Consider the following 27,287-nt stretch of genomic DNA (forward strand, 5'->3'; position numbering starts at 1 on the left):
CCTTCGCAGAGGCAGTGCTAAGAGGAAAAGCATCTTTACGGTCGGGTCATGTTCTGAAACCCAACTAAGAGGTTCATAAGGTGCTCCTTTTAGGGACGGCAGTAGTCGTACTACATTCCACGGAGGCATTCAGATTTCCGACTGAGGGCAGGATAAGTCGAAACTACGTATGAGGAGAGATAATTCTACCAAGGAGGAAATGTCAACTCCATTCAGTTTAAAGGCAAGGCTCAAGGCTGAGCAACAGCCTTTCACCGCCGACACTGAACTGAGTTTTTTTCTCCCTGAGGTATAACAAGAACTCCATTATTGTTGGAATAGGGGCACTGAGTGGAGGGATGCCCCTTCCACAACACCCACCAAGAAGATATTCCACTTTGCTTGGTATGTCTACCAAGTGAAGTGATAAATGATTCTTGGGGGTGATCAGCCATTCTACTAGCAACTGGTTGCGAAAAACCTAGCGCAGTGAGGAGTCACTGGATAATCTCCAGGCATGAAGACCTAGCAAAGCTAATTGTCTGTTGAAAATCTGAACATGTGATTGTTTGAGTGCTTGGGAAGTGGAGGGAGTTCCCTGGGTGCCTTTGTGAGCAGATGTAGATGGTCTGGAAATCATTCTGCATGTTGCCACATAAGAGCTATTATGGTTGTCAAAAGATTCTTCCTCATCCGAGCTCACATCCCTAAGAGCCCAGAGAGGGAGCCGATCGTCAACAGGGATCTGGTGCGAGGTGTGAGACCTTGGTGGACAGCTATGTTTCGCTTGTGAGGACGTAGGTCTGTGGTATGATCCTCGGACGCTCTTCACCCTAAATTCAAGGCCCAGTTCTTTTGGACTGTCTTGGCATCCTTCCATTTCCTTGGGAGGATGGAAAAATTTGCTAAAAGCCAAGTACTTTCCTCCCTTAATTCCTCTGTCAGCCTCATGTCCTTGGGGGGTGGGGGGGGGGGTACTTAATGGAGGCTCCTTAAGCGCCAAAGGGCTTGAAACTACCAGATCCAGATCTATGGGGATTAACTTGTAGATATCTGTAAAACAGATCTCTCTTTGAGACTAGGAGCCCTCATCGTTCTTGGATGTATAGTCTCTCCCGGCGGAGGAGTAACTGCTCGTTGACGCCTCTTGTATTTCCGAGGAGGAGCCTTCAGAGACTGAAAGACCCGAACCACGTTCCAAGGAGGAGGTCTAAGTTCCGACTCGGGACAAGTCATCTCACAACATCGTATGAAGAGAAAGTTTCAACGACGAGGAAATATCTATTCTTTTCAGTTTAAAGGCGAGACCTAAAGCTAAGAGGTAACCTTTTGACTGCCAAAACCAAGAGAAGCATTTCTTCCCGAAGGTATACCCAGAACTCAGCCATTGTTAGAATAGAGGCATTGAGGGGAGTGATACCCCTTCCACGACACCATTTACAAAAAACCGACCACTTCGCCTGGAAGACTGAGGTGTCTAGGCATCCTTACTGCAACTCATTGCGAAAAGTCTGAGAGAGAGGAAGTGCTGGACAGTTTCTAGGCATGAAGTCAAAGCAAGGCTACAGCTTTGTGGAAGATGTTGGCATGTGGCTGTTGGAGGAAGTTCCCTCGGAAGATCCATCAGGAGCAGCGTAAGGTCTTGGAACCATTCTGCGGGATGCCATGGCAGATTTAAAAGTTCTTGATTATCCTTAACCTAACTTAGCACCTGAAGAACAGGTCTACAGTCGGGGAAACCCCACAAAGTTGACTTTGTTGACTACAAGATGATTCAAAGACACTCGGAGCCCACAATTCAAGTCCCTCTACTTAGATTGTCTGCAAGTACATTCCAGTTGCAAGGAATGATGCGAGCAGATAGGGACACCTATCTGTCTTCTGTCCATCGGAGTATTTCTGCTGCTAGATGGTTTTATATGAGATCTAAATGCTGGTACCTTTCTGATTCAAACCAAAAGACGGAGATGGATTGGTGCGGCATATGGGCCCCACCATCCGAAAAAAGCATCAGTTCCAGAGAGGGTGACGAGAAGATTGACTTCTATGCAGAGGTTCTCGTCTACCACCCACCAACTGAGGTCCGAGGTCTGTCAGTTCTTCTGATCTTAGTTGAACCAGGGTGTTCAAGGAATCGCTTGCTTGATTCCACTTGGACTTAAGGCACTCTTGGACCCATGATTAAAGATTTTCCCTTTCCGATCATCGGAAAATGGGAAGGGCACTGGACTACTTGGTCAACCAATTACCGCCCAGGGTGGTCAACAATACACTGGGAGTGTGACTGTTACCCCCCTCTAAGTGTTACCAAGTTTCCTCGAGTGAAACAAGGGAAAGTCAATGCTCCTCGGTTCATCTCGAGGAGCCGAAGGCTCCACGTAACCTGAACCCGAAGGCTCAACGCCAGGTTGCCAGGTTCAACGTAACCAGAGCCCGAAGGCTCGACGTCCCGTAAGCATGAAGACCTCTACGAGACGAGGACACGAAAAGGTCCCGGGGTTGCGAGAGCCCGAAGGCACGAGGTGACGCAAGCCCAATGTGTGATCTTCACGAGACCCAGAAGGGACAAGCGACTTGAACCCGAGGGTTCAAAAGGGCGTTTCCTATTGCTGGGGGAGGAGCATGCCTAGGATGGAGGGGTCAAGAACTCCTCCGCCCGACAAACCTCCTAAGAGGAACGTCTGCAGAAACCACCCAAGGGGGAGACTGCTCAAAGCGAAAGCTTCTTCCCCTCCACCGGTGGGGGGGTGGAAGTTGTTCTCTACATGGAAAGTCTTGCTTAGGACAAAGCCCTACCCCTGCCCTTTGGGGAGAAGCGTAAAGAAGAGAAGCTCTACCTCAGAAGGGAGAGCAGCCCAACACCCAGGGAGGTTAACTCTCCTTCGAAGAGAAAAGTTCTCCAACCCTTGGAGGCAAACCTCCTGGCAGCACACTCTGCTTCCCTTCAACAAGTCTTGTTCAAAGGTCAACAACGAGTGCTACCATGTAACCAGCGTGCAGCTCACGAGCTGCCACAGGTAGCACAGGACTGTGATCGGAGCAGCCGAATCCACAGGAATGAACTGATCTGCTTTCTACTCAGCTGCTTTACCCAAACGAAGATGAACGGCATCACTATCAGAGGAAAAATAATAGTTATGATGAATTGCAATTCCTGAATCCCCTGATAAAATTGACTACTCGGGGAAAACTCAATACCTGTACTGTACAGTACTTGGATAGAAGGGAATTCCACGATAGTGAGTGGAGAAGATCAGATTAAGCACTTGGCCCATTTCCGGCAAGGAGGAAAGCAGAGTCGAGAGCTGAAAAAGTTAAATTACAAGCAGTTAACGCTCCCGCTCACACCCCGGTGATTTAGCTCACTTTGCTTGGAGGTAGGACTTCACAGGGGATAGGGCTGGCGGGCAAGTTTGTATAAATACCTAAGGTTTATATCGTTAGGAAAAATACAAATTATCTACGAATTTGTCATTTGTTCCGTAACTGGAATACAAACCTACTTTATTTATTTAGGGGTGACTCACCCATTAGGAAGGGTGGACATCCCTGCCAATCTGGCTTTTGGCTTTACCAGGGGGCTCCTTATCTGAGTATGTTAGTACTTAAAATATGGAGTCCCTGCGCCTCGCTAAAACCTTGCTATACAAAGTCCACGTCCTACGCAAGCTGTGTGTTAAGACATTTAGAAGTGCGACTGTCCAGGTAAAGCTATTCCAAGCCTTTCTATAGGAAAAACTGTTGTAACCAAGACTTTCCCAATACCACCTCGCCAGGGTATGGGGACGCAACAGTATTAGCTTAATACTAGGTACATAAGGGAGCATGGTTTACCTGCAGGGGTTTGAGGTCAGCTTATGCAGAGAACCCAGGATGCTGCTTTCCCCAAGAAACAGGAGGATGAAGAAAAGAATACGAGCTAGTCAAAACTTTTCATTCACACAGACTAAAATCAGGTAACAGTGCCCTCAACCTTCTGCTACTTGTCCAATAAGGAGCATGAGGTATACAACCTGCTGTTGTGCAGCCACCACAGGACCGATATTGTATCGAGTTTCTGTGGGTCACGTCTTGCGGGAAAAAGGTAGTGACAGTCACCTCGAGCATTCACATCCTAGCTTGTAGAACCTGTGTCACAGAGTAATCTGCTTAGAAGGGCCAGGGGCATAGCTATGCCCCTGACATCATGGGTAGACGTGTTGGATGAGTGGGTTCAGAGCATAACTAATGGCTTTGTGAATCCAGCAGAGACGATGTTTTGGTGATCCTCTTGTTTCTCCCAGTACTGATGACTAGAGAAGGGACCCTGGTGGTGTTGCCATTCTCTTGAGGTAGAGTACACTAACAGATGATCTGGATCGTCAGTTACTGAGTGGAGACTTGTTGTCTAGTAACCGCCACCTCTGGAGACCATGTCTGGCAACAAACTTAGGGACAAAACTGAACGTTGCCTTTCACCCATCTCATAAATGGGCGATATCGAGAGACCACGAAGTTCGTAGACTCGTTTGGTCGTTGTCAAAGTGTAGGAACACTGTCTTCTAACCCAGGTGAAAATTTGTTGCCTGGCAAAGTGGAACGTAGGGAGGTCTCCTTAGAGACCGGATAACTAAAACCATGTTCCGAGAGGGAGGTATCAATTCAGACAGGGAAAAGGAAAGTTTGTAAGTCTGCATGAGTTAGGAAAGATTTTGCGATGAGGGGATGTCCCTTCCTTTCAGTTTGAAGGCGAGGCTCAAGGTTGAGTGATCGTCTTTACCTGCTGAAACTGAAAAGGGGGTCTTTTCCTCCTGCATATACTCGAGGATTGAGCTATTGCTGGAATAGAGGTATTGAGTGGAGATACGCTTTCCCATGACACCAAATACAGAAGACGTTATACTTTGCCTGGTAGACTGATTCTGAGGATTTCCTCAGATATCCAGACAACTTCTTGGCAAATTATTGTGAAAAGCCTCTCTCAGAGAGGAGGTAGTGGGTAGTTTTCAGGCGTAAAATCATAGCTTGTGGTAGATTTTGAAGTGTGGTTGTCTGTTATGTGGAGAGGGTTCTCTTGGAGGCTCTATCAGGAGCTGCAGAAGGTTTGGAAACCGTTCTGCATAATGCCATAGCAGAGCTGAGAGAGCCCTTGAGAGGCTGATAGATGTTCTAGCCTTGTTGAATACCCTTCTCTTCAGACAAAAACAGGGACGAGACATAAACGTCGTTGTTGTACCCACCGTTGTTGGCATGCCTTTTGCCAGAGAGCCTTGGGGTCTAGGACTGTTGTGCAGGGGAGCACTGGAGCGCAGAAGAGAGCTAGCGCTAGTGCCCCAGAGAGCGTTGGTGAGCCGAAGCCCGAGGTTGCGCAAGAGCACGCTGTAGTTTTGGCGAGCGGTGAGAAACTCAAGCTGGAAAGCCCAGTTGCGCTGGCGAGCATAGGTAGGCTGGTGAGCGCTGGCGAACGCTGCTCCCTGGAACGGCAAGGCTGCGCTGGAGAGTGCTGGCGATCGGGAGATCACTGGGGCATTGGAGGGTGCTGAGGATAAGCAGAAGGCTGCAAGACAGGCGACCGCGGAAGCATTGTAGAGCGCTGACGAGCTGGAAAGCAGAGGGCGATCTGGAAAGCGTGAAGGAGCAGGCTGGCGCTGACCAGATGTTGGTGAGCGCTGGTATGCTGGAGAGCGTTGGCGTGTAGCTACATACTTAGGTATGGCCTCAAGAGGCTGTACTGGAGACAAAAACGGCGACGGCAGGTCGACAGGTCAGCTGGTAGGACAATCAGGAACTGGGATGTGCCCCTTGGAAGGGCGAACATCCACCAATGGAGGTCGCGAATGATCCACAGAAGAGTCCAGGACTAGCTGTAGCGTCGTCAGGAGAAGGCTCAGGAACAGATAACGTCCCTGAGAGCCAGTGGATCAGCAAGCTGACCTCCAACAGTAGCAATCCTCTGAAGAGGAGTCTCTAAGAGTGGCCCCTCTTGCGAACGAGAGAGGTGATCACTTCGCAGGAGAGACTTGCCTAAGACTATGATCCTCCCCTGAGGGGGAGAGGTCAGAAGGGAAGGTTCCCCAGCCTTGCGCAAGTGACTTGAGAACCTGTCGTATACGTTATCACATGCAAAGCACACTGATAAGGACACTTACATTTCTACAGTATATATATATACATAAACATTAACAATGTTTTCATATATATATATATATATATATATATATATATATATATATATATATATATATATATATATTAAAGAAAAAAATAAGTTAATAGACAAAAATTAATGGCAGTCCAAAAGAGGCGTGCCAAAAGTAAAGTGAACTAAATCACCGACATGTGAGCGGGAGCAGTGGTAAGCTACCATGCCCTACCCCTGCTAACTAGCGGTATGGGTGGTTAATTCTCGCTAAACTTTAATGGCTTGTCTTTTCAGCTTAGCCGAAAGTAATACCCGTAAATAAATAGCGTAAGTTTGTATTCCAGTTATGGAGCAAATATATTTTTCTATCGGATATCAGAGTTTGGTTGAAACATGACAAATTTGGATATAATTGGTATTTTTACCTAACCATTACAAAGCTGGAGTTATTTTCATGGATTATCTTTCAGCAAAGCTGGAAGGTAGCCATTAGACTATAAAGTGCAAGGTGCCAACCCTGCCTAACCAGAGTGGGTAGGTAGGGGGTGCCTGGGGGGAACACAGCCACCTATATCTACGCACACAGCTGTGAGCTACGTCACTTTTTCATTGCACGCAGGACTTCTAAGGGGACAGGTGATAGCAGGCAAATTTATATAAAAAAAACTCCAGGTTTGTATTAGTTAGGGAATAATACATATCTCCAAATTTGTTATTTGTTCCCATACTGATAAACCTTACGTTATTTATGTGGATGACTCACTCTTATTATTATTACTTGCTAAGCTACAAGCCTAGTTGGAAAAGCAGCATGCTATAAGCACAAAGGGCTCCAACAGGGAAAGTAGCCTAGTAAGGAAAAGAAAAAAGGAAAAAGAAAATATTTTAAGAGGAGTAACAACAATAAAATAAATATCTCCTATATAAACTTTAACAAGAGGAAGAGAAATTAGATAGAATAGTGTGCCCGAGTGTATCCTTAAGCAAGAGAACTCTAACCCAAGATAGTGAAAGACTATGGTACAGAGGCTATAGCACTACCCAAGTCTAGAGAACAATGCTTTGATTTTGGAGAGTCCTTCTCCTAGAAGAGTTTCTTACCATAGCTTAAGAGTCTCTTCTACCCTTAGCAAGAGGAAAGTGACCACTGAACAATTACAGTGCAGTAACCCCTTGGGTGAAGAAGAATTGTTTGGTAATCTCAGTGTTGTCAGGTGTATGAGGACAGAGGAGAATATGTAAAGAATGTAAAGAATAGGCCAGACTATTCGGTGTATGTGTAGGCAAAGGGAAAATGAATCGTAACCAGAGAGAAAGATAAAATGTAGTACAGTCTGACCAGTCCAAGTGGAAGTACGATTTCAGGCATGGACACTGACCCGGGTTTACCTTAGTACAGTATATGACTGTAGATCAATACAAAGTGAGTATGATAGCGGACTGAGCAACTCAATTTGTTGTGAGAGATAGCATATAAACGTCTGGGTTAGAATATTCTGAGTAATACAGATAGGAATTAACCAAAGACGTTTCCCATTGCCTACCTCGCGGGAAGCGATAGGGACCTATACAAGTCTATTAAATTTATGCCTATACTAGGCTGCACAAGGGAAGTAATTTTTACCTGCAGAGGTTGAAGCCAGCTTGCAGAGGGACCCATTGCACTGTACCTCAAAGGAGGGGAAGATGAAGAAAGGAAAATGCCAGACATACTTTTATTCATCCCTGACCTAACCCGGGTAACCAATGCTCTCAACCATCTGCTACTTGTCCAACAAGAGCCCGAGGTACTCTTAAACCACTTATTGAGCAGCCACCAAAGGACGGATCGTAAACGCATCGAGCCTCCTGTGGGTCACGTCTTGTAAATAGTGAGTGGTGAAGGTTGTTTGACGCTTCCCCAAACACGCTTGTAATACCTGCAACACGAAAAAGTTACGCTTGCATGCCAGGGACGTACAGTACAGTGCTCTTAGTAATCCTCCTCTTAACCCTTCCTGAACTAACAAAAAGAGAGGTTAGTTGGGGCCGTGTTGCTGCAGTGTGTTCATGATAATACCTCAAACTCCTCACTGGGCATAGTAACAACTGATCTCAATCACTGGTTACAGAACGTAGACATTTAATCTGAAAAGGCCTGAATCTAGGATCCAGTACCAACTCAGGGACAAAGCCGAGTGTCACTTCCCTCCATCCCCTTGAATGGGTGTTGACGATAGACCATGAAGTTCACTTACTCTCTATGCAAAAGCTAAAGCCAGCAGGAACACTGTCTTCAAAGTGAGATTTTGATCAATTGCATGGCGTAATGATTCGTAAGGAGGTCCTTTTAGGGACCTCAAAATATGAACCACTTTCCATGGAGGAGGTCTGATCTCTGACTGGGGGCAAGTGATCTCATAACTCCATATGAGTAAAGAAAGCTCCAACGAAGAGGAAATATCTACTCTCCTTTCAGCTTAAAGGCAAGGCTTATGGCTGAACGACAAGCTTTCACTGCCGAGACTGAAAGGAGTATTTCCTCCTGAAGGTATACAAGGAACTCTGCTATTACCGGAATAATGGCATAGAGTTGAGAGATAGTCCTTCCACGACACCAACCACAGAAGACTGTCCACTTAGCCTGGTACACTAAGGCAGAGGACTTTTGCAAGTACTGTAGTTAGACATCCTCTTAGCAACTTGTTGTGAAAAGCCCTCTGAAAGAGGAGACTGGATAGTCTCCAGGCATGAAGTTGAAGAGACTGGACAGTCTTGTGAAAGATGTTCCTGCTTGGTTGTCTGAGCAGATCTGGTTGTGGAGGAAGCTCTCTCGGTAGATCTACTATTAGTTGCAGAAGGTCCGGGAACCATTCTGCGTGATGCCATAGCGGAGCTACAAGGGTCATCATTAGACTTTTGGGTGCTCTGGTCTTGTTGAGCAGACTTCACATCAGACAAAATGGGGGAAATGCGTACACGTCGATGTTGTCCCACCGTTGTTGAAATACTGTACATCCTGCCATAAAACCTGAGGGTCCTGGACTGTTGAACAGTACAACGGGAGCCTGAAGTTCACGAACGTTGCGAATAGGTTTACTATCGGGGAACCCAACAGTCAGGAATTTCTTGGCTATCAGAGGATTCAAAGACCATTCGGAGCCCACTATCTGAGTCGCTCTGCTCAGATTGTCTGCGAGCATATTTCTTTTGCCATGTAAGCGAGCTGATAGGGACACTAAATGTTTTTCTGGCCATCTTAAAATCTCTCCTGCAAGATGGCATAGGGGCTGCGAAAAGGTACTGCCTTGTTTGTTTATGCAAGCCACTATTGTGGTGTTGTCGCTCATCAACACTACAGAGTGACCTGCCAGCAACTGATGGAACTGATGGAGAGCTAGAAACACTGCTCTCATCTCCAATAGATTCAAGTGCTGGTACCTTTTAGGCTCTGACCCTGAGCCAGAGACCATGTGATAGAGCCTCAATTCCGGAGTAGGGACGTGAAGATCTTGCCCTTTGCAAAGGTTTTCGTCTGCTACCCACCAAAGAGGTTCCATCACTTGTTCCCGAGTGATAGGAACTAGTGTGTCCGGGGAATCTGAATGTTATTTCCACACAGACTTCAGCTGCCATTGAAGGGATCTAATCCTGAGGTGGCCATTTGGAACTAGATGGATAAGATACGTTAGGTGACCTAAAGACATAGCTATTGGCTAGCCGGTAGAGCTTCCCATCTGAGAAGGTGTGTTGCCACCTCTCTCAGCCTGTGTACTCTGTCGTCTGATGGGAAGACTTTCTGTTTGACAGGGTCTATGATCATACCGAGATACAGTATACCAGTCTCTGAGAAGGAAGCTGGGATCACTTCTCAAGATTTATCACAATCCCCAGATCCTGACAAAACTCCAGAAGTATGTCTCAGTGATAAAGAAGGGTCATCTCTGAGTCTGCTAGAATCAGCCAATCGTCGAGATACCTGAGGAGACGAATGCCATTCTTGTGAGCCCATGATGACACTATGGCAAACACCCGGGTGAAGATCTGATGTAATGTCGTGAGACCGAAACTAAGAACCTTAAACTGTTATCTTTTGTTCTTGTGTATGAATCTGAGATACTTACTGGAAGACAGATGGATTAGGATCCGGAAGTATACGTATTTGAGATCCAACGTGCACATGAAGTCCCTTGGTCGAACTGCCTGGATGACTGTGTCTACCGTCTCCATCATGAACGGAGTCTGTTGCATAAACTTGTTCAGGAGCGATAGATCGATGACTGGTCTCCAGCCTCCAGACGCCTTTTTCATAAGAAAGAATTGACTGTGAAAGCCTGGAGACCTGGCCTCGACCTCTTGGAGAGCGCACTTCTACAGCATGGTCTGGACTTTGGCCCAGAGGGCCAGCCCCTTTATGGATCCCTTCGCATAGAAACTTTTAAGGAATTGGATCCCGAGTCAGAGGAGGGAGAGTTTAAATGAACGGGATGCGATACCCTACACTGATCACTTTGATCATCCTGGGGTCTGCCCCGTTAAGCTGCCACCTCTGCCAGAGGCATTGCAGGCATCCTCCCACAGGTGGATGGTGATGAGGATTGCCCTCCCTAGCGGAAACGACCACCTGCGCTCCTGCTTGATCGCCCCCCGGGGAGGAAGGCGCGCCAGGAGCAGCTTTGGAAAGAGATTTGGGGGTACGGGAAGGGGAGGATTGCACTTTCTTCGCCTCTGAGGGAGAAATATCAAGCTTAGCCTTCTTCCTACAACGTCCAAACTTCTCCCACTGGGAGGAAGGCCACTCCCGACACTCGTCGCAGGGCGAACCATGCTCACAACAACACATTCTACAGGTCGGACACAAAGTATAAGGGTCGGTCTCAACCGACGACATAAAGGTACCGCAAGCGCCACCCTCGTGACCAGGACACGTTTGCATTGGAGGATCAGGAATAAATAACAGTCACACCTGAAAAGAGAGAAAGCGAAGTGATTACAAAGTCAATGGCAAGCCTTAGGGAGGAGAGAGAGGAAACATCCGCTCTCTACAAGCCAAAAGAAAAATGTGACATAGTTCACAGCTGTGTGAGTTGATATAGGGGGCTGGGTACCCCCAGCCACCCACCAAGTGGTTAGGGAGGGTTGCCACCTCGCACTTTTTAGTCTAATGGCTACCTTCAGGCTTCGCTGAAAGGTAATCCATACATAAGATTTTCTAGTATGGGAACAATGTAATTTTACCTTCTTCAGTGCCTAAGCACCTTTTTGGCCAATATGAGACCAAGCAAAATATGGCATGGGTTGACTTGAAAGCCCCTCCAACTGCTCTTACCTACCTCAAAAGGGACAGCAAGTTCTTTTAAGATAAAACAATGTAATTCAATTGAGAAATTTGTCAGTATTCAGAGGATTTCTAAAAAAAAAAAAATCCATTTATCTCTTGGGAAAATATCTACTGCATAGATAATTGCAAACCTGGACTAATAGATTAGTAATCTTTTTGTCTTCTAAATAATTTGACTTTAGAATTGTCTTTAATGTTTCCTCTAAACCACATACAGTAATGCTAATCTCTTTTCAAACCGATCAGTTTCAATAATAAATCACTTTTACTTCAAGCTTTAGCCCACTTTTCATCAGGTTTGAGTTAGGTAAAGACATTGGCTTTCAAGAAGTTAATTTAAATGACTTCCATTTTCTTTGGTGGCCAGATATTCATATTTCTCCAGTGCCACTGCCATTACAGAACAGTACTATCTGTTACTGGGTTATGTGAGGGGCCACAAGTTTTTCATCTGAGATCCAGACAGTTCTGTATTTCCTTTCGATGATCTCAGGATATATATTTTTATCTTTAACCCTTTTATCAACTTTATTTTTGTGTGTGGAAACTTCGCTAGGTATACCATTTTACCAACTAATGAACTACTACTCTTGTTCTCCGTTCATTATTATGAGGGTGTTCTTTCTTGTAAATGACCACCGAGCTAGATCAAAACTAGACTTACTGAGAAGGCTAAATATGAAATTAAAAATTGACTCGAGCTACACTTCTGACATTGATGGATTGGTTTGCCACATCAACAATTCCCCCTTCTCTACTGATGGTTTTGTCAATAATATACGCTGACAGATTCCCTTGAATCTAATGAAATGAAATATTTTGCAATAAAAAAACAATTAAACAGTAGTACAATATTTCTTAAGACAGTGAAGATCACATAATCAAATAGATATCTACAAACCCACTATCAAGAACCCCATGACCTATAGTTGACACACATTTATTTTCATCAAAAATTTCCGTTTACTCGTACTGTTCTAAGTGACAAATTTTGCTTTGATCTCTCCTCTTGCCACAGAAAGCTCTTGTGCACAATTCACAAAATTTGAGATTTGGTTCTTCTGTCACAACTTATTTCTCATTTTCTGTACTACCTGTATTGATACAGGTAAACCTTTACACTCTCCACTGTAAAGTGACTTTTTCTTAGCAAATCACCTATCTCCACTTCTAGAGAGATGCTAGCTCCATTGTTGACAAATGGAAAGTTCTTCTTTGATAGTCACTTAGTGGGGATGTTTTTTTTTTTTCTTTTTAGGATTATTTGGCCATTCCCTTTGAGAGGGATTATGAGGTGTTGCTCTAGTGTTTAAGAGCATTTTGAAAGTTTGATGGAATTTACAACTGGGTGAGAAACTTACTTCTTAGGTTTTAGGAAGGGTTAAACTAGGTGATAGAACTGGAAACCATGACTCGGAAGGGAAGCCATTTGGGAAGTAAACCTGATGCAACTTAACTCGAAGTAAGCTAAGGGCATGGAGGCCCATGGGGGTTATACAGGGATGTAGCCCCAATAGGTAAGTATATGAGTCCTAGGTGAGGTTAGGTTAGGTGGGGAACATTATGACACCCTTTTAAAATATGGCTTTTCAGTTTATCATGGAGAATTCTTTAAAAATACTGTACATAATTACACCATATATTTTAGCAGAATTGTTCAAATTACATGAAATGTCTTATTCTCTTTATTAGGGGTATTGTAAAATACTATGATTATCAATTCATAAGACAAATTGCCTAGGCCTGTTAGGTCAACATTATCATTGCATCCAAGCGTTGAGTCAAGAATTAATGAGTCCATCATATAAGCAGCATCTGAAATTAAATGTGAAGATACAGACTGCTGTAGACATGATAAGCTCTGCCTTGTCTAACCTTAAGCTGACACTAATGTCTGCAGGTTGAGTCGACCAAACTCAACCTAACTTACTCACTCACATATTTCTTGATATCCAAAAGCTTAAAGTTAAGCTAGCTATGTTGGCACAAATTCTCTAATGAATTGTGTAAAATCACGACCAGAAATAGCCACGGACAGCAAGAATTAGACATATACGAATACTTCCAGCAAGAAGCCAATTCTATCGAACATTGCATGCAACAACAGGTTGGAAAAAAATTCCAACACTGACAAGCTATATTCGGTGGAGTTTTAAGTCATTCCATAGCAAATAAATGTAAGACATATGCAATGGACTGATTTAATCATCGTACCATTTGGTCAAGTCAGTATGCCAACGAAAACATTGTTGCAAAAAATGTACTGTATGGGCTTGCAACATTAGATTAACTTTACATAATTACCTTCTGACAATCGAGATCCGTCGACATTTTAATATGCAAAGATGACGCTGTAAATTACCCCGTCATTATCATTCGATATCAATGGAAAATGACAATAATAAGTCCTCCCATACAAAACAAAAATAAGGTCAGCCATATTTACAATTTAGGTATTATACATACCTTCCGTACAATCCTTCACCAACTTTGGTCCGTTTTATCGGTCTACGAAGCTTAGCACAATCCACATTTCTCCTCTTCATTATTTAAGCTTTTATTTCTTTACTCCATACATGTAGTACACAGATCTAAAGTCGAATATCATTTAGAAGCAAATTATAAGTCTAATCACTACAGTACTTTGTTGTTGTGTCAGCCATCTACAAACATAGATCTTCAAATCATAGGGACTTAGTCGAGACAAGACGATTGTCTTTTGTTTCTTATATCCTTTTTTTTCTTTTCTCCTTTAGAGGAGAGTCGAGTTCTAAATGGAGGATCCAAGAGCATTTGGATTCCTCTTCTTTCCATTCCAAATGTTTCGGGCCAAAATGACATTTTTATAAAAGCAATGTTGCCATATTAAGGGCTCTAATTCTCATAAATGGGGCTTTTTTAAGTATTTATCGAGGGGAAAACATATTCTGTGTGATTTGAGAGCAAATTCATAATCAATCAATTATTATAAAGGAAATGAATAAAATCATCGTGGTTTTCTGGTACTTAGTTTAACGGGGAAATGAATCGGGAGATGGCAATAGTGCTAAGCAAAGGGAATATGGAAATTTAGCTATCTCATGAAAGACAACTTGCGCACGCACACGGCTACTAGGGAAGTGGAAACAATTACGGTATAGTGCTATAACATATCACTGGTAATCACATTCACGGACATCGGTCACCAATACAGCGATATGTTTCCCGTGCGTTTATTTTAACCCTTTACCGAAATATCATCCTCTACTTTCACACGTATCAGTGGATGAGTTTCGTAAACTGCCCGCCGTTACATCGGTGATGTTTATTATATAGTAGTTTGGATTTTAGTATCACTACGAAAATTGTTTGATACATAATGCGTTCCTAGGTTTGTCATATTCTCAACCCTTCAAATAACAAGAAATGGCCGAATAACTCGAGCAATACCGATGCAATTCTAATCAGTTCATCGCACATTTGAAACGAATGAAATTTAATTGTCACAGTTTCATTGCATTTGTCGGGGTTGAGCTTGAAAGCTCAACTATACACGGCAATCCAGATAGGGGAAATTTGCAGTGCAGGACGAAAGTAACCATGCATTTTCACGTTGAAATAGTTTTTTTTTTTTTTTTCTATTTACCGTTCGAGCGCAGAAGCTTGAAATAAATTTCTGGAAAGCAAAGTGCTTAGTTACGAGAGCTTACAAATTAGTCCAAAATTGCACTTCATGGCGGCAAAGGAATTTTTTATTTCTAATAAATCTCTAAAAGTAAATTTAAACTACTTTCATTCGTAATGTTACATGTGTTTACGATTTTCGAGAATACGATCTGACAACCGGGAACTTCGGTTACGTTCTGTAATGCGAGAGAGCCTGGCGGTAAAATGAATTCTTGATAAACGAAGATGGCAATATTACAGTATTACATAGTTTCTAAAATAATGTGAAAAGGTGAGTTTGTTAAGCACACTTTCAGTATTATATTCTGTTCAAAGAAAAGGAACCAGTGTTATCTATAAAACAGCCAATAATACTGTAACTCTTCTTAAGAATCACATGAATTTTCTCAAAAAATCATTTTGAAAAGCAAGTAATAAGAGCGGAGATATTACGGCTTAAACGAAAATTTACCAGAGTAAATTTTGACGACAGACATTGAGAGAGAAGAAATTACGCAGTGGAATTCAATCAAGATCACAATTTAAACAGCATATATATATATATATATATATATATATAAATAATGGCTCTCTCTCTCTCTCTCTCTCTCTCTCTCTCTCTCTCTCTCTCTGTGTAACGGCGTCTGGAACCTTCCAAATTCAGACATTATTGGTCCCTTGATAATAATGCTCTTCCAGTCCGCAACTGACTTTACAATATTGTCAGTCATTATGTTTAATCCTTCTAATAAAAAATCTAACTCTTACCATTGGTCTCTCTCTCTCTCTCTCTCTCTCTCTCTCTCTCTCTCTCTCTCTCTCGGTAACGGCGTCTGGAACCTTCCAAATTCAGACATTTGTGGTGGTCCCTTGATAATAATGCCCTTCCAGTCCGTAACTGACTTTACAATATTGTCAGCCATTATGTCTAATCCATCCAATAAAAAATCTAACTCTTACCATTATCTCTCTCTCTCTCTCTCTCTCTCTCTCTCTCTCTCTCTCTCTCTCTCTCTCTCTCTCTCTCTCTCTGTAACCGTGCCTAGAATCTTCAAAATTCCCGTTTGTCTAGTGCTAAGAGAAAGTCAGACATTTGTGCTCCCTTGATATTAATGCCCTTCCTGTCCGCAACTGATATTACAACATTGTCAGTCATTATCGTCTAAGCCTTTCTATAAAACGTAACTTTTATGATTAGTTCTCTCTCTCTCTCTCTCTCTCTCTCTCTCTCTCTCTCTCTCTCTCTCTCTCTCTCTCTCTCTCTCTCTCTCTCTCTCTCTCTCTTACTTTGCACATTCTACGTAAACAGTTCGTCTATATTTTTCTTAATTCTTAAATTGATTTTCAATTTCCACAATCCTTATATTGAAAATCCAGACCTAATGTTGCAGAGAAAATGCAGCTCTCTTCCAAAACTTCGTACACATCCAGTTATCTTTCTTGATTCACATATTTTGTTTAAGATGACACTTTTCTAGTTTTCTGAAATCTTCCTTGTCTTCAGGGATAGTCTTGAAGGAAAAGGTGGAATTTGTTACTGCCCAGCTCCATTTATTCAACTTTTGCCTCGGCTAAGGACTTTCACCAGGACATTATTATTATTATTATTATTATTATTATTATTATTATTATTATTATTATTATTATTATTATTATTACTTGCTAAGCTACAATCCTAGTTGGAAAAGCAGGATGCAAGAAACCCAAGGGCTTTAACGGGGAAAACAGCTCATTGGTGAAAAGAAATAAGGAAATAAACTACAAGAGAAGTAATTAACAATTGATATAAATCATGTTAAGAACAGTAACAACACTAAAACAAATCTTTCATGTACAAACTATAAAAATTTATAAAAAGGAAGCGAAATAAGATAGAATAGTGTGCCCGAGTGTATTCTCAAGCTAGAGAACTCTACCACAAGACAGTGGAAGACCATGGTACAGAGGCTATGGCACTACCCAAGACTAGAGAACAATGGTTTAATTTTGTAGTGTTCTTTTCCTAGAAGAGCTGTTTACCATAACTAAAGAGTCTCTTGTACCCTTACCAAGAGGAAAATAGCCACTGAACAATTACAATGCAGTAGTTAACCCCTTGAGCGGATATGAAGTGTTGGTAATCTCAGTGTTGTTAGACGTATGAGGACAGAGGAGAATATGTAAAGAATAGGCCAGACTATTCGATGTATGTGCAGGCAAAGGGAAAATAAGCCTCAACGTGAGAGAATAATCCAATGTACAGTACTACTATCTGGCCAGTCAAAGGACCCAATAACTCTTTAGCAGTAGCATCTCAATGGGTGTCTGGTTTCCTGGCCAACCTACTACATACAAAGAAATCATTATATGTTTGAATCTATAATGAAGTTTTAAAATTTCATATAGGGTTTCAAAGTCCTTGCATTCGAGCTTTATCTTGATTCTCAACGAAGTCTCACAACGCCAGTTCCTGAAGGCTCCAGAATAAGTTCTGGGGTCATGCTGCAGAATGGTCCCTAAGTGAAGGGGAAGACATAGTCTGAGGAAACTTGAACGTTCAACACAGGCTACTGCATTGAGCAAACACCATCATCATATAGTTATCCTTCTCGTGATAAACTTCTGTGTCCCTGACAAGGTAATGGAGGTTTCTTGTTATATGCATCATTAAAAACCTGATGTATAACACCATTTTTGCACTGACCTCAAAGTGTCCTCTTGAGGGTTGTCGTCATGTGGCGAATGTAGCATACATAAAGGGGTTACATTCCTCCCCCGAGCATTTAAATTGTAAATTAAATTGGTCGTAGACTCATTGGGTACTCTGGGGGCAAGAATTATATTTTTGTTGTGTTTATTTGAGTCCTGGGCCTGCGTGCAGAATTCATTAATTTTCTGTATTTCATTTATGATGTTACTGGGATATCTAATGTTCGTTAACATATGTTTTATATGTCCCAATTCTTCATTGATTGCTTTTGAATCATTTCAATGAGAGAAAGCCCTTATAAGCCCCGGTAATGGACCTCTTGTATTAGTCTGGACAATCTCCTCGTGCGTTGAGGCACTGGCCAATATTCGTAGATTTCGGGGACTGATCTGACATATTGGGTTTGTTCTTTCTCAACAAAGATATCAAGGAACGGAAGAGTATTTTTTTTTTTTTTTTGCTAGCTTTGATTAGGAAGTTTAGGACTGAATTATCTTTTAAGGCACTGCCAAACCATACTATTTTGCTTCATGCAAAATGGTCATCAATATCCTGCATAGATTTTATGCTTCGTGTGACTTCTGAATGTTATCTCTTCATTATATACTGTATAAAGAGAGACAGAGGTGACACAGATTTCTTGGAGAATAGGCCTAATTGCCCCGCGCATGCCTTCAATAATCCCAAACATTACTCGTCTCGGATTGGTCAGATATCGGTTCTTAGATTGGAAAACATAAAAGTGGTTAGACCTACATGAGCCGTTGCCTAATCATAAAAATGAATAAGAGAAAAATAGACTAGAAACAGACCATAAAGCTTTACAATATAAGAAATAAAAAATACGACTAAACCATATAAATGCATGATCGTCAAATGAATTAAGATAAAAAATTGCAGAAAATAAGACAATGAAAGGTGTAGTCTTAACAGATGATATTGCAAAAAATGCAGTTGTGCGTAATGTTACTTAATAAGGTTAATATAACACCTAACACAACTATTGTGACACTGTTAATGCTAAGCAGTTATATATATATATATATATATATATATATATATATATATATATATATATATATATATATATATATATATATATATATGTGTGTGTGTGTGTGTGTGTGTGTGTGTGTGTGTGTGTGTGTAAGTGTCTATATACACACACAGATACTACCACATTGAGGTATTGGATCCTTTGACTGGCCAGACAGTAATGCATTGGATCCCTCTCTCTGGCTACGGCTCATTTTTTCTTTGCCTACACTTACACAGAATAGTCTGGCCTATTCTTTACATATTCTCGTCTTTCGTCATACGCCTGACAACAATGAGGTACTAAACACTTCTTTACCCAAGGGGTTAATTACTGTACTGCAATTTGTTCAGTGTACTTTCCTCTTGGTAAGGGTAGAAGAGACTCTTTAGCTATGGTAAGCAGCTCTTCTAGGAGAACGACACTCCAAAATTAAACCATTGTTCTCTAGTCTTGGGTAGTGCCATAGCCTCTGTACCATGGTCTTCCACTGTCTTGGGTTAGAGTTCTCTTGCTTGAAGGTACACTCGGGTACACTATTCTATCTTATTATTATTTTTTTTTCTTCCTCTTGTTTTTTGAAATGGTGTGTTGGGCAGGCTTAATAGAAGGGCCATGGATGCCTAGTGGTTTATCAAGAGGTTGTCTTTTCCTTTTCTGATTCTTTTTCTTCTCAAAACCATCCTTACTGTCCTCCCTTCAGTTGAAGTGGCTATCCTGGAGGGTATTTAGCCTTGCATGGTGTATCGGCTCCTCCATGTTGATCAGTTTTTCTGACTTTTTACTATAGTCTATGGGTATCATCAATCACTTTATTTATAATTCTGTACATATTGTTTTTGTTCTAATTCTTGTTAATCTAGTTTTTAAGTATGATGTCTCTTTTTTATTTCTATTAATTCTTATGCTGTCTAGAGACATTGAGCGAAATCTTAGATTTCGTCAATGTTGTCTTCTGTATTGCAATATTCGTGGTCTTCATGCAAATATTCAAGACCTTACAGTTGCGTCCAGACAGTATGATATTCTTTTGTGCTCAGAAACTTTGGTTTCTAATATGAGGCACTCATCTGAGCTCCTTATAACTGGTTTTAAGAAGACAATAATGTTGAAACGTGATGCCATCCCTAGGGCCAGGGAAATTGCGGTGCATATTAGGACCGAGTACCCTGCTTCTCATAAGTCCTGCTATCAATGTGGATGTCATGAGATTCAGGTAATAAAAGTTTGTGGCAGGCATAACAACTTTTATTTGTGTTCGTTCTACCGGAATCCAGACATGGATGATTCTATCTTCGACTGTCTTCTTACCATTATGGCTAAGATACAAGAAGATGATAAAAAGGCTTCTTTTGTCTTTGTTGGTAATTTTAATGCTCACCATAGGGAGTGGTTAAGTTCTATCTCTCCTACCGATCTCCATGGCTTAAGAGCTTTAGACTTTGCCTCTGAATCAGGCTGTGAGCAAATCACAAATGAAGCTACTCACAGGTCTGGTAATTGCTTGGACCTCGTATACACTGACTCCCCTGGCGTTATAACTAGTAAGGTTGGTTCTCCAGTCGGGTCATCTGATCATGCCTTGATTTCATTAGTGGTGAAGACTGAGCAGCCTGTCCCTGATATATCATACTCATGTAAAATTTATATGAAATCCCAAGCAGACTGGAATGGGATTTTGCATGATCTTTTGTGCTTGAATTGGTCACAATTATATAGTAGTGTAGATCCTGTTGTCCCTATGAATAAGAATCTAGTCAACATAATTGATAGGCGTATCCCTTCTCGTGTGCTAAGGTACCGAGTGAAGGACAAACCGTGGTTCAATGATGATTGTAGACGTTCTTATTTTGAGAAGCAGGAGGCCTATCATCTTTGGAAGGGTAACAGATCAGATTTGACCTGGAACAACTATACTCAGCTTCGAGCTTTTGCTCAGAGAGTTTATGCCTCAACTGAAAAGGAGTACAATTTAACCATAAAAGAAACACTTTCTGGTACAACTCAGGAACATAAATGGTGGTCTACCCTTAAATCTGCACTCTTTGGTGTAGATGCAATAGTTCCTCCTTTACTTAAACCAGATGGCTCAGTCACTCTCTGTCCAAAGGAAAAGGCAACCATTTTGGCCGATGTTTTTGACAGTAAACAGAATAATGAAAAACTTGAACTTCCTCATTCCTGTTTTCCTGAGACTAAACTAACTAGTTTAGCTTTTCGATCTCGTAAGATTAAAGCTCTCTTGATGGACCTTGATGCTTATGGAGGTGTAGACCCAAATGGTATTTTTCCTTTGTTTTTTATAAAGACAGCAGATTTCTTAGCTCCAAAGTTATCTGTTATTTTGCGCAAGTTAGCAAGAAGAGGAGCTTTTAGCACTTGTTGGAGAATTGGTAATGTTACTCGTCTATGTAAATGTGTTTGTGGTAGTTCAAGTCCCACTGATTACCGCCCAATTTCTATAACTCCCATATTATCTAAAGTTTTTGAACGTCTTTCTGGAAAAACGTCTTAATAGGTTTGCTGAAGGTAATCATCTACTCCCTAGTTTGCAATTTGGTTTTCGTAAAGGCATTGGAGCATGTGATGCTCTTCTTACAATCTCCAATGCTGTACAGATATCCCTTGATTGTGGCCAGGAAGTTCATATGATTGGCCTTGATTTTAGTGCTGCCTTTGACCGTGTTAATCATGAGGCCCTTGTTTTCAAACTAAAACAGTTTGGAGTGGTTGGGTCGTTTCTTAGCACTGTTATTTTTTTTTAAAGTAATAGTTCTCAAAGAGTTGTTGTTGATGGGCACCATAGTGAGTATAGGAATGTGATATCCGGTGTTCCACAGGGTAGTGTTCTTGGCCCATTACTTTTCATACTATATATACATGACATGTGGTTTGGCCTAGAAAACAAGCTTGTTGCATATGCAGAGGATGCTACTCTCTTTGCATCAATTCCATCCCCTGAATGTAGATCTGGGGTTGCTGAATCCCTTAATAGAGATTTAGCTAAAATTAGTGCATGGTGCAAATTATGGGATATGAAGTTGAATCCTAACAAAACTCAAAGTATGATTGTAAGTAGGTCAAGGACGGTGGCTCCTCAACATCCGGATCTCAGTATTGATAATGTTTCTTTAGATTTGTATGACTTTTTTTAAAATCTTAGGTGTGATTCTCAACAGCAAATTTACTTTTGAGAAACACATTAGGTCTGTGTCTTCTTTAATTGCGCAAAAAATTGGCTTATTGAAAAAGTCTTACAAGATTTTCGGTGATCAATCTATTCTGAAGAAGTGTTTTAATTCTTTTATTCTACCTTGTTTTGAGTATTGTTCTCCTGTCTGGTGTTCAGCTGCTTATTCTCATCTTAATTTATTGGACAGAAACTTACGGTCTATTAAACTTCTTATTCCTGATCTAGATATTAATCTTTGGCACCGTCGTTCAATTAGTTCATTATGCATGTTGCATAAGATTTTTCATAACTCTGACCATCCTTTACATTCAGATCTCCCTGGACAATTCTATCCTGTTCGTAATACTAGGCAGGCAGTTAATTCTAATAGCCAGGCCTTCTCCATCATGAGGCTCAATACTACACAGCATTCTAGAAGCTTTATTCCAGATGTTACCAAGTTGTGGAATGATCTTCCTAATCGGGTAGTTGAATCAGTAGAACTTCAAAAGTTTAAAGTTGGAGCAAATGTATTTATGTTGACCAGGCTGACATGAGTCTTTTTATAGTTTATATATGACATATCTGTTTTTGACGTTGTTAATAGTTTATATATGACATATCTATTTTGACGCTGTTACTGTTTTCAGAATGATATATTGTTAATTTATTCTCATCATTTATCTATTTCCTTATTTCCTTTCCTCACTAGGCTATTTTTCCCTGTTGGAGCCCTTGGGCTTATAGCATCTTGCTTTTCCAACTAGGGTTGTAGCTTGGCTAGTAATAATAATAATAATATATATATATACATATACATATATATATATATATATATATATATATATATATATATATATATATATATATTCTAATTCATAAGAAGAGAGACACAAAATACCTGAAAAATTATCGCCCAAAAAGTTTACTCTCCGTAACATATGAAATATTTACAAAGATCATATTAGGCGAATAGAAAAGCAGCTCGACTTATATTAACTTAGAGAGTAGGCAGGTTTTATAAGTGGGTATTCAACAACTGAACATGAACATGTAATTAACCAGCTAATGAAAAAATCAACATAGTATGACAAACCACTATGCATGGCATTTAGAGACTATGAGAAAGATTTTCGTTTCTGTCAAAATCTCAGCAGTAATGGGAGCCCTTCAATAACAAGGAATAGAAGAATCTTATGTTAGAATATTTGAAGAGAAGTACAGCAATCCTACAACTACATAAAGATAGTGAGAAAATTTCTGATTGAGAAAGGAGTTAAACAGGGATACCCCATCTCATATAAATTATTCGCAGCATGCCTAATATAAATGAAGTTTTTAAGAATTTAGATTGGGAAAATGTAGGAATTAATATTAATGGGAAATACCTTCATAACTTAAGAGTTGCAGATGACATAGTTGAGTTTAGGGAATCATAGGAGGAATTACAAAAGATGAAAGACGACTTGAATAGAGAAAGCAGAAATGTTGGACTGAAAATTAATATGAGCAAAACTAAGATAATGTTCAATGAAAACGCAGAGAGACAATAGATTAGAATTATGGACGAGCCTCTAGAGATTGTTAAGGAATATACATAATTAGGACTGACAATAAATGTTTCCCTAGGACACGAGACCGAAATTAAAAGGATAAGCATGGAATGGAGAGTATTTGGTAAACAAAATGAGATTATGAGAGGTGAATTTACATTTTCTCTAAAAATAAAAGCATCTAGTGAGATGGCCCTACCTGTATCCTTGAAGCCTTTCTAAAGCCACAGAACACAAGTTCGTTACAATTCAAATAGCTTTGGAAAGAATAATGATGGGAATAACACTAAGAGACAAAAACAGAACAACATGGATACGAGAGCAAACTAAAATAGAGGATATTTTAGCAACATGCCTGAAGAAGAAATTGGCATATGCAGGACTTATAATGAGAATGGCAGAAAATATATGAACATTAAGAATAACAGAATGGGTCCATAGAGATTGTAAAAGAAGCAAGGGAAGGAAGTGTACCAACCGTGTGTCACACAATTGTACATAATTCCTTTTGTATATAATATGCTTGTATCTTCGCTCCCTTCTTCCTGGCCCGTCACATTGGTGACCCCGGAGTGACTCGCTCCTCCCGCCTCCCCATCCCCCCTACACCTCTCATCGTTACTATGACGCCGTCAACGCATACCTTCTGCAGCAGTACTCGCCGTCGCCAGCCGCCCGTATAGCAACGCCTTTTCAGCTCTCTCAACAACCGTTGGGGGACCAAAGGGCTTCGCTCACCCTCGGGAAAATGACCAGTATCACTCGCCTGCAACCTGCCGCGGACGGCTCTCCTCGTGAGGTGAACCTACTTCGTGCCCTTATGGACAGCAACTTCATGATCATCAAAACCTCCATCAACGCCTCCACTCGTGACGAAGAAGACACCTATTCAACTTCAACCGAAGCTGACGTGAATGGTGTAGGACATACACGCCTATGAATGCCGTAGGACATACACGCCTATGAATGCCGTAGGCTTATGAATGCCGTAGGACACACTCGCCTATGAATGCCGTAGGACACACACGCCTATGAATGCCGTAGGACACACTCGCCTACCCCGTGACGAGCCGGAGCGGCAACAGCCACCCATCATCCACCACTCGCTCGCACCCAAACCAATGACTTCTACAGCCACTCACTGTCGCTAATCGGCGCAGTTTTTACTACTACCTCTCCAGATTCAGGGCACCTATTTAACATGTTCAGTATGTCATTTTTAGAGGGGGAGCCATGTACCAACCGTGTGTCACACAATTGTACATAATTCCTTTTGTATATAATATGCTTGTATCTTCGCTCTTCCCTCGCACTCAAACAAACATGAAAATTCATGTCTGCTGTTTTGCTCTGAACATTGTCTGTCTCTCGAACATGTTATGCCCTGTTGCCTTGAGGTTTTGTATATAAAGAAGAGTGTTCCTTAATATATAACTCAGTCGTTTCCAATCTGCCTTTGAGTTCACAACCCTCTATCGGCCCGTCACAGAAGAGATGACAATGGATTGACGAACTAAGAAAGTTTGCGAGTGTGGACTGACACAGAAAGGCCATAAAGAGACAAAAGAGGAAGGACAAGTCTGACGCCTTTGTTCCGCAGTGGACTAGTAACGGCTTTAGGATGATTACAGACACACACACACACACACACACACACATATATATATATATATATATATATATATATATATATATATATATATATATACAGTATATATATATATATATATATATATATATATATATATATATATATATATATATATATATCTATATATATACACACGCTTTAACTGCTGTCAGTTGAAAATAGATATATATTAAACATTCGTTATTCTCTATTCTTTCAAGGTGGATGCACGTATGGTGTGTTAACATGGCTTTCTTCAGTTTTGCAACGAATTTAGTCTTTATTGCTTACATTATATGGCAACAAGATGTTAATATTAGCCCGAATATATATAATAAGACAAATTTTTCCTCTATAAAAGTTGATTTTTGTTTACGTCTTCGAAATAAAATGGAGATATCAAAAGTTACCTCTGGCTAATGTCAGGTAGCTTCATAGATACGTAGTTACCTATGATGCGCAATTAGGCTTAAGATTCAGTGCGGCCTGCGATTCGGATGAATTTATATTCTTACTTTATGATGAATTGCGTATAGGCCTACATCTATTGTTGAATGTCATAAACTTGCAATCATAATCGTAAATATATTGCATAATTGTGTTTTAGTGAATGGGAAAAGAAATGCATTATGTAAGTTAGAAAATTAACATAGATGATAATATAGATGCGAGAGAGAGAGAGAGAGAGAGAGAGAGAGAGAGAGAGAGAGAGAGAGAGAGAGAGAGAGAGAGAGAGAGAGAGAGAGAGAGAGAGAGAGAGAGAGCATTTCAATGCTGTTGAAAGAACAATAAAGGTCAGTTACTATGACTACGGCATCCAACAACAAACATCCCAAATATGCACCAAAGTAGACCACCTGAAATGCAATTAGTGTAAACTTATGACGACATTTAATAGTTTATTCTCCTAAATTTATTGCAGATATTTGTCGTTTCACTGTTTTTAAATGGGCCTCTTAACTACTAATTTTCGCCCAAATACTTTAGAGGTAGAGTTGAATAAACTAGAATTATTATACCAAATAAAAACAAATCCCTAAATAACTGAAAGCGTTGGTCTACAGAGCTTCCTTTACATGATATGTTTGAAGAGTGATTTACCTTTCGACGTTAAGATATTGTAATTTACACATACAAACAAATGGACAGGACACCGAGTAAACATTTAAAAGTAGTTAATAATCAAGGACAAGGAGTCTTTTACGAGTTAGAAATTCGAGCTTTAACACATATTCGTCGATGTGAGTGAGTGTACAAATTCGCATACTATGGGTGAAAGTTCCCCCAGAGGCTTAATCTAAATAATAAATTATGTGACTAATAGCAACGCCCTTCATTAAAGAAGCAAGAAAAGCGTCACTCAGAGGTTATCAGTCAACGCACAAATTAATTGAGCATCACTGCTACCAGTCACTCCCGCTCATAAGCCTGTTGTCGGAAGATTTGAATCGCAATATATGGTGAATCATGTAAAGGCCTTTGTCATTATAACCAAGCAAAGAAGAATGTTACAAGCCCAGGGGCTCCAACAAGGAAAACATGTAATGTTAGCTTTATTTACTTAATTACCAGAAAAATACGAAACAAATAGTTGAAACGACAGAAATACCATCGGCAGAGATAGGATTACGTGCGTCATTGGAAGTAGACCAAAGCAGGTTTTATGGAGGTTGAACACCTTTCCCTACCATTGGATGCCATTGAGGGTCTTGGGTGTCCGTCCCGAACCTCCAACCTGATTGAGCTCAGTCGTATCTATGCCAAGTTTAGGATTTGATTCTAAGTTCCATTACTTCTCTGAGTGTTTTTCGTTCCGCTATCTGGACACACACACATACATACATATACTATATATATATATATATATATATATATATATATATATATATATATATATATATATATATATATATATATATATTTTCATATATATATATATATATACATATATATATATATATATATATATATATATATATATATATATATATACATACATATATATATATATATATATATATATATATATATATATATATATATATATATATATATATATATATATATATATATATATGTATATATATATACACACACACAATGCACCATTCAACCCCATCTTGCTCTAAATTTTGCCTCTCT

General features: G+C 40.6%; 1 protein-coding gene across 1 annotated transcript in view; it reads right to left on the reverse strand.

The window, feature by feature from the left end:
* LOC137622935 (macoilin-like) overlaps window positions 1-14,112 on the reverse strand; it is a 130,196-nt gene extending 116,084 nt beyond the window's left edge. The window contains 1 exon segment of the mRNA XM_068353510.1: window positions 13,887-14,112. Within this exon segment, the coding sequence (XP_068209611.1) occupies window positions 13,887-13,966 (80 nt within the window). The 5' untranslated portion in view covers window positions 13,967-14,112.
* Between the last annotated feature and the right edge of the window lie 13,175 nt (window positions 14,113-27,287).

The sequence above is a fragment of the Palaemon carinicauda genome, chromosome 30 (assembly GCF_036898095.1).
Source record: "Palaemon carinicauda isolate YSFRI2023 chromosome 30, ASM3689809v2, whole genome shotgun sequence".
In the NCBI taxonomy this organism is placed as follows: Eukaryota; Metazoa; Arthropoda; class Malacostraca; order Decapoda; family Palaemonidae; genus Palaemon; species Palaemon carinicauda.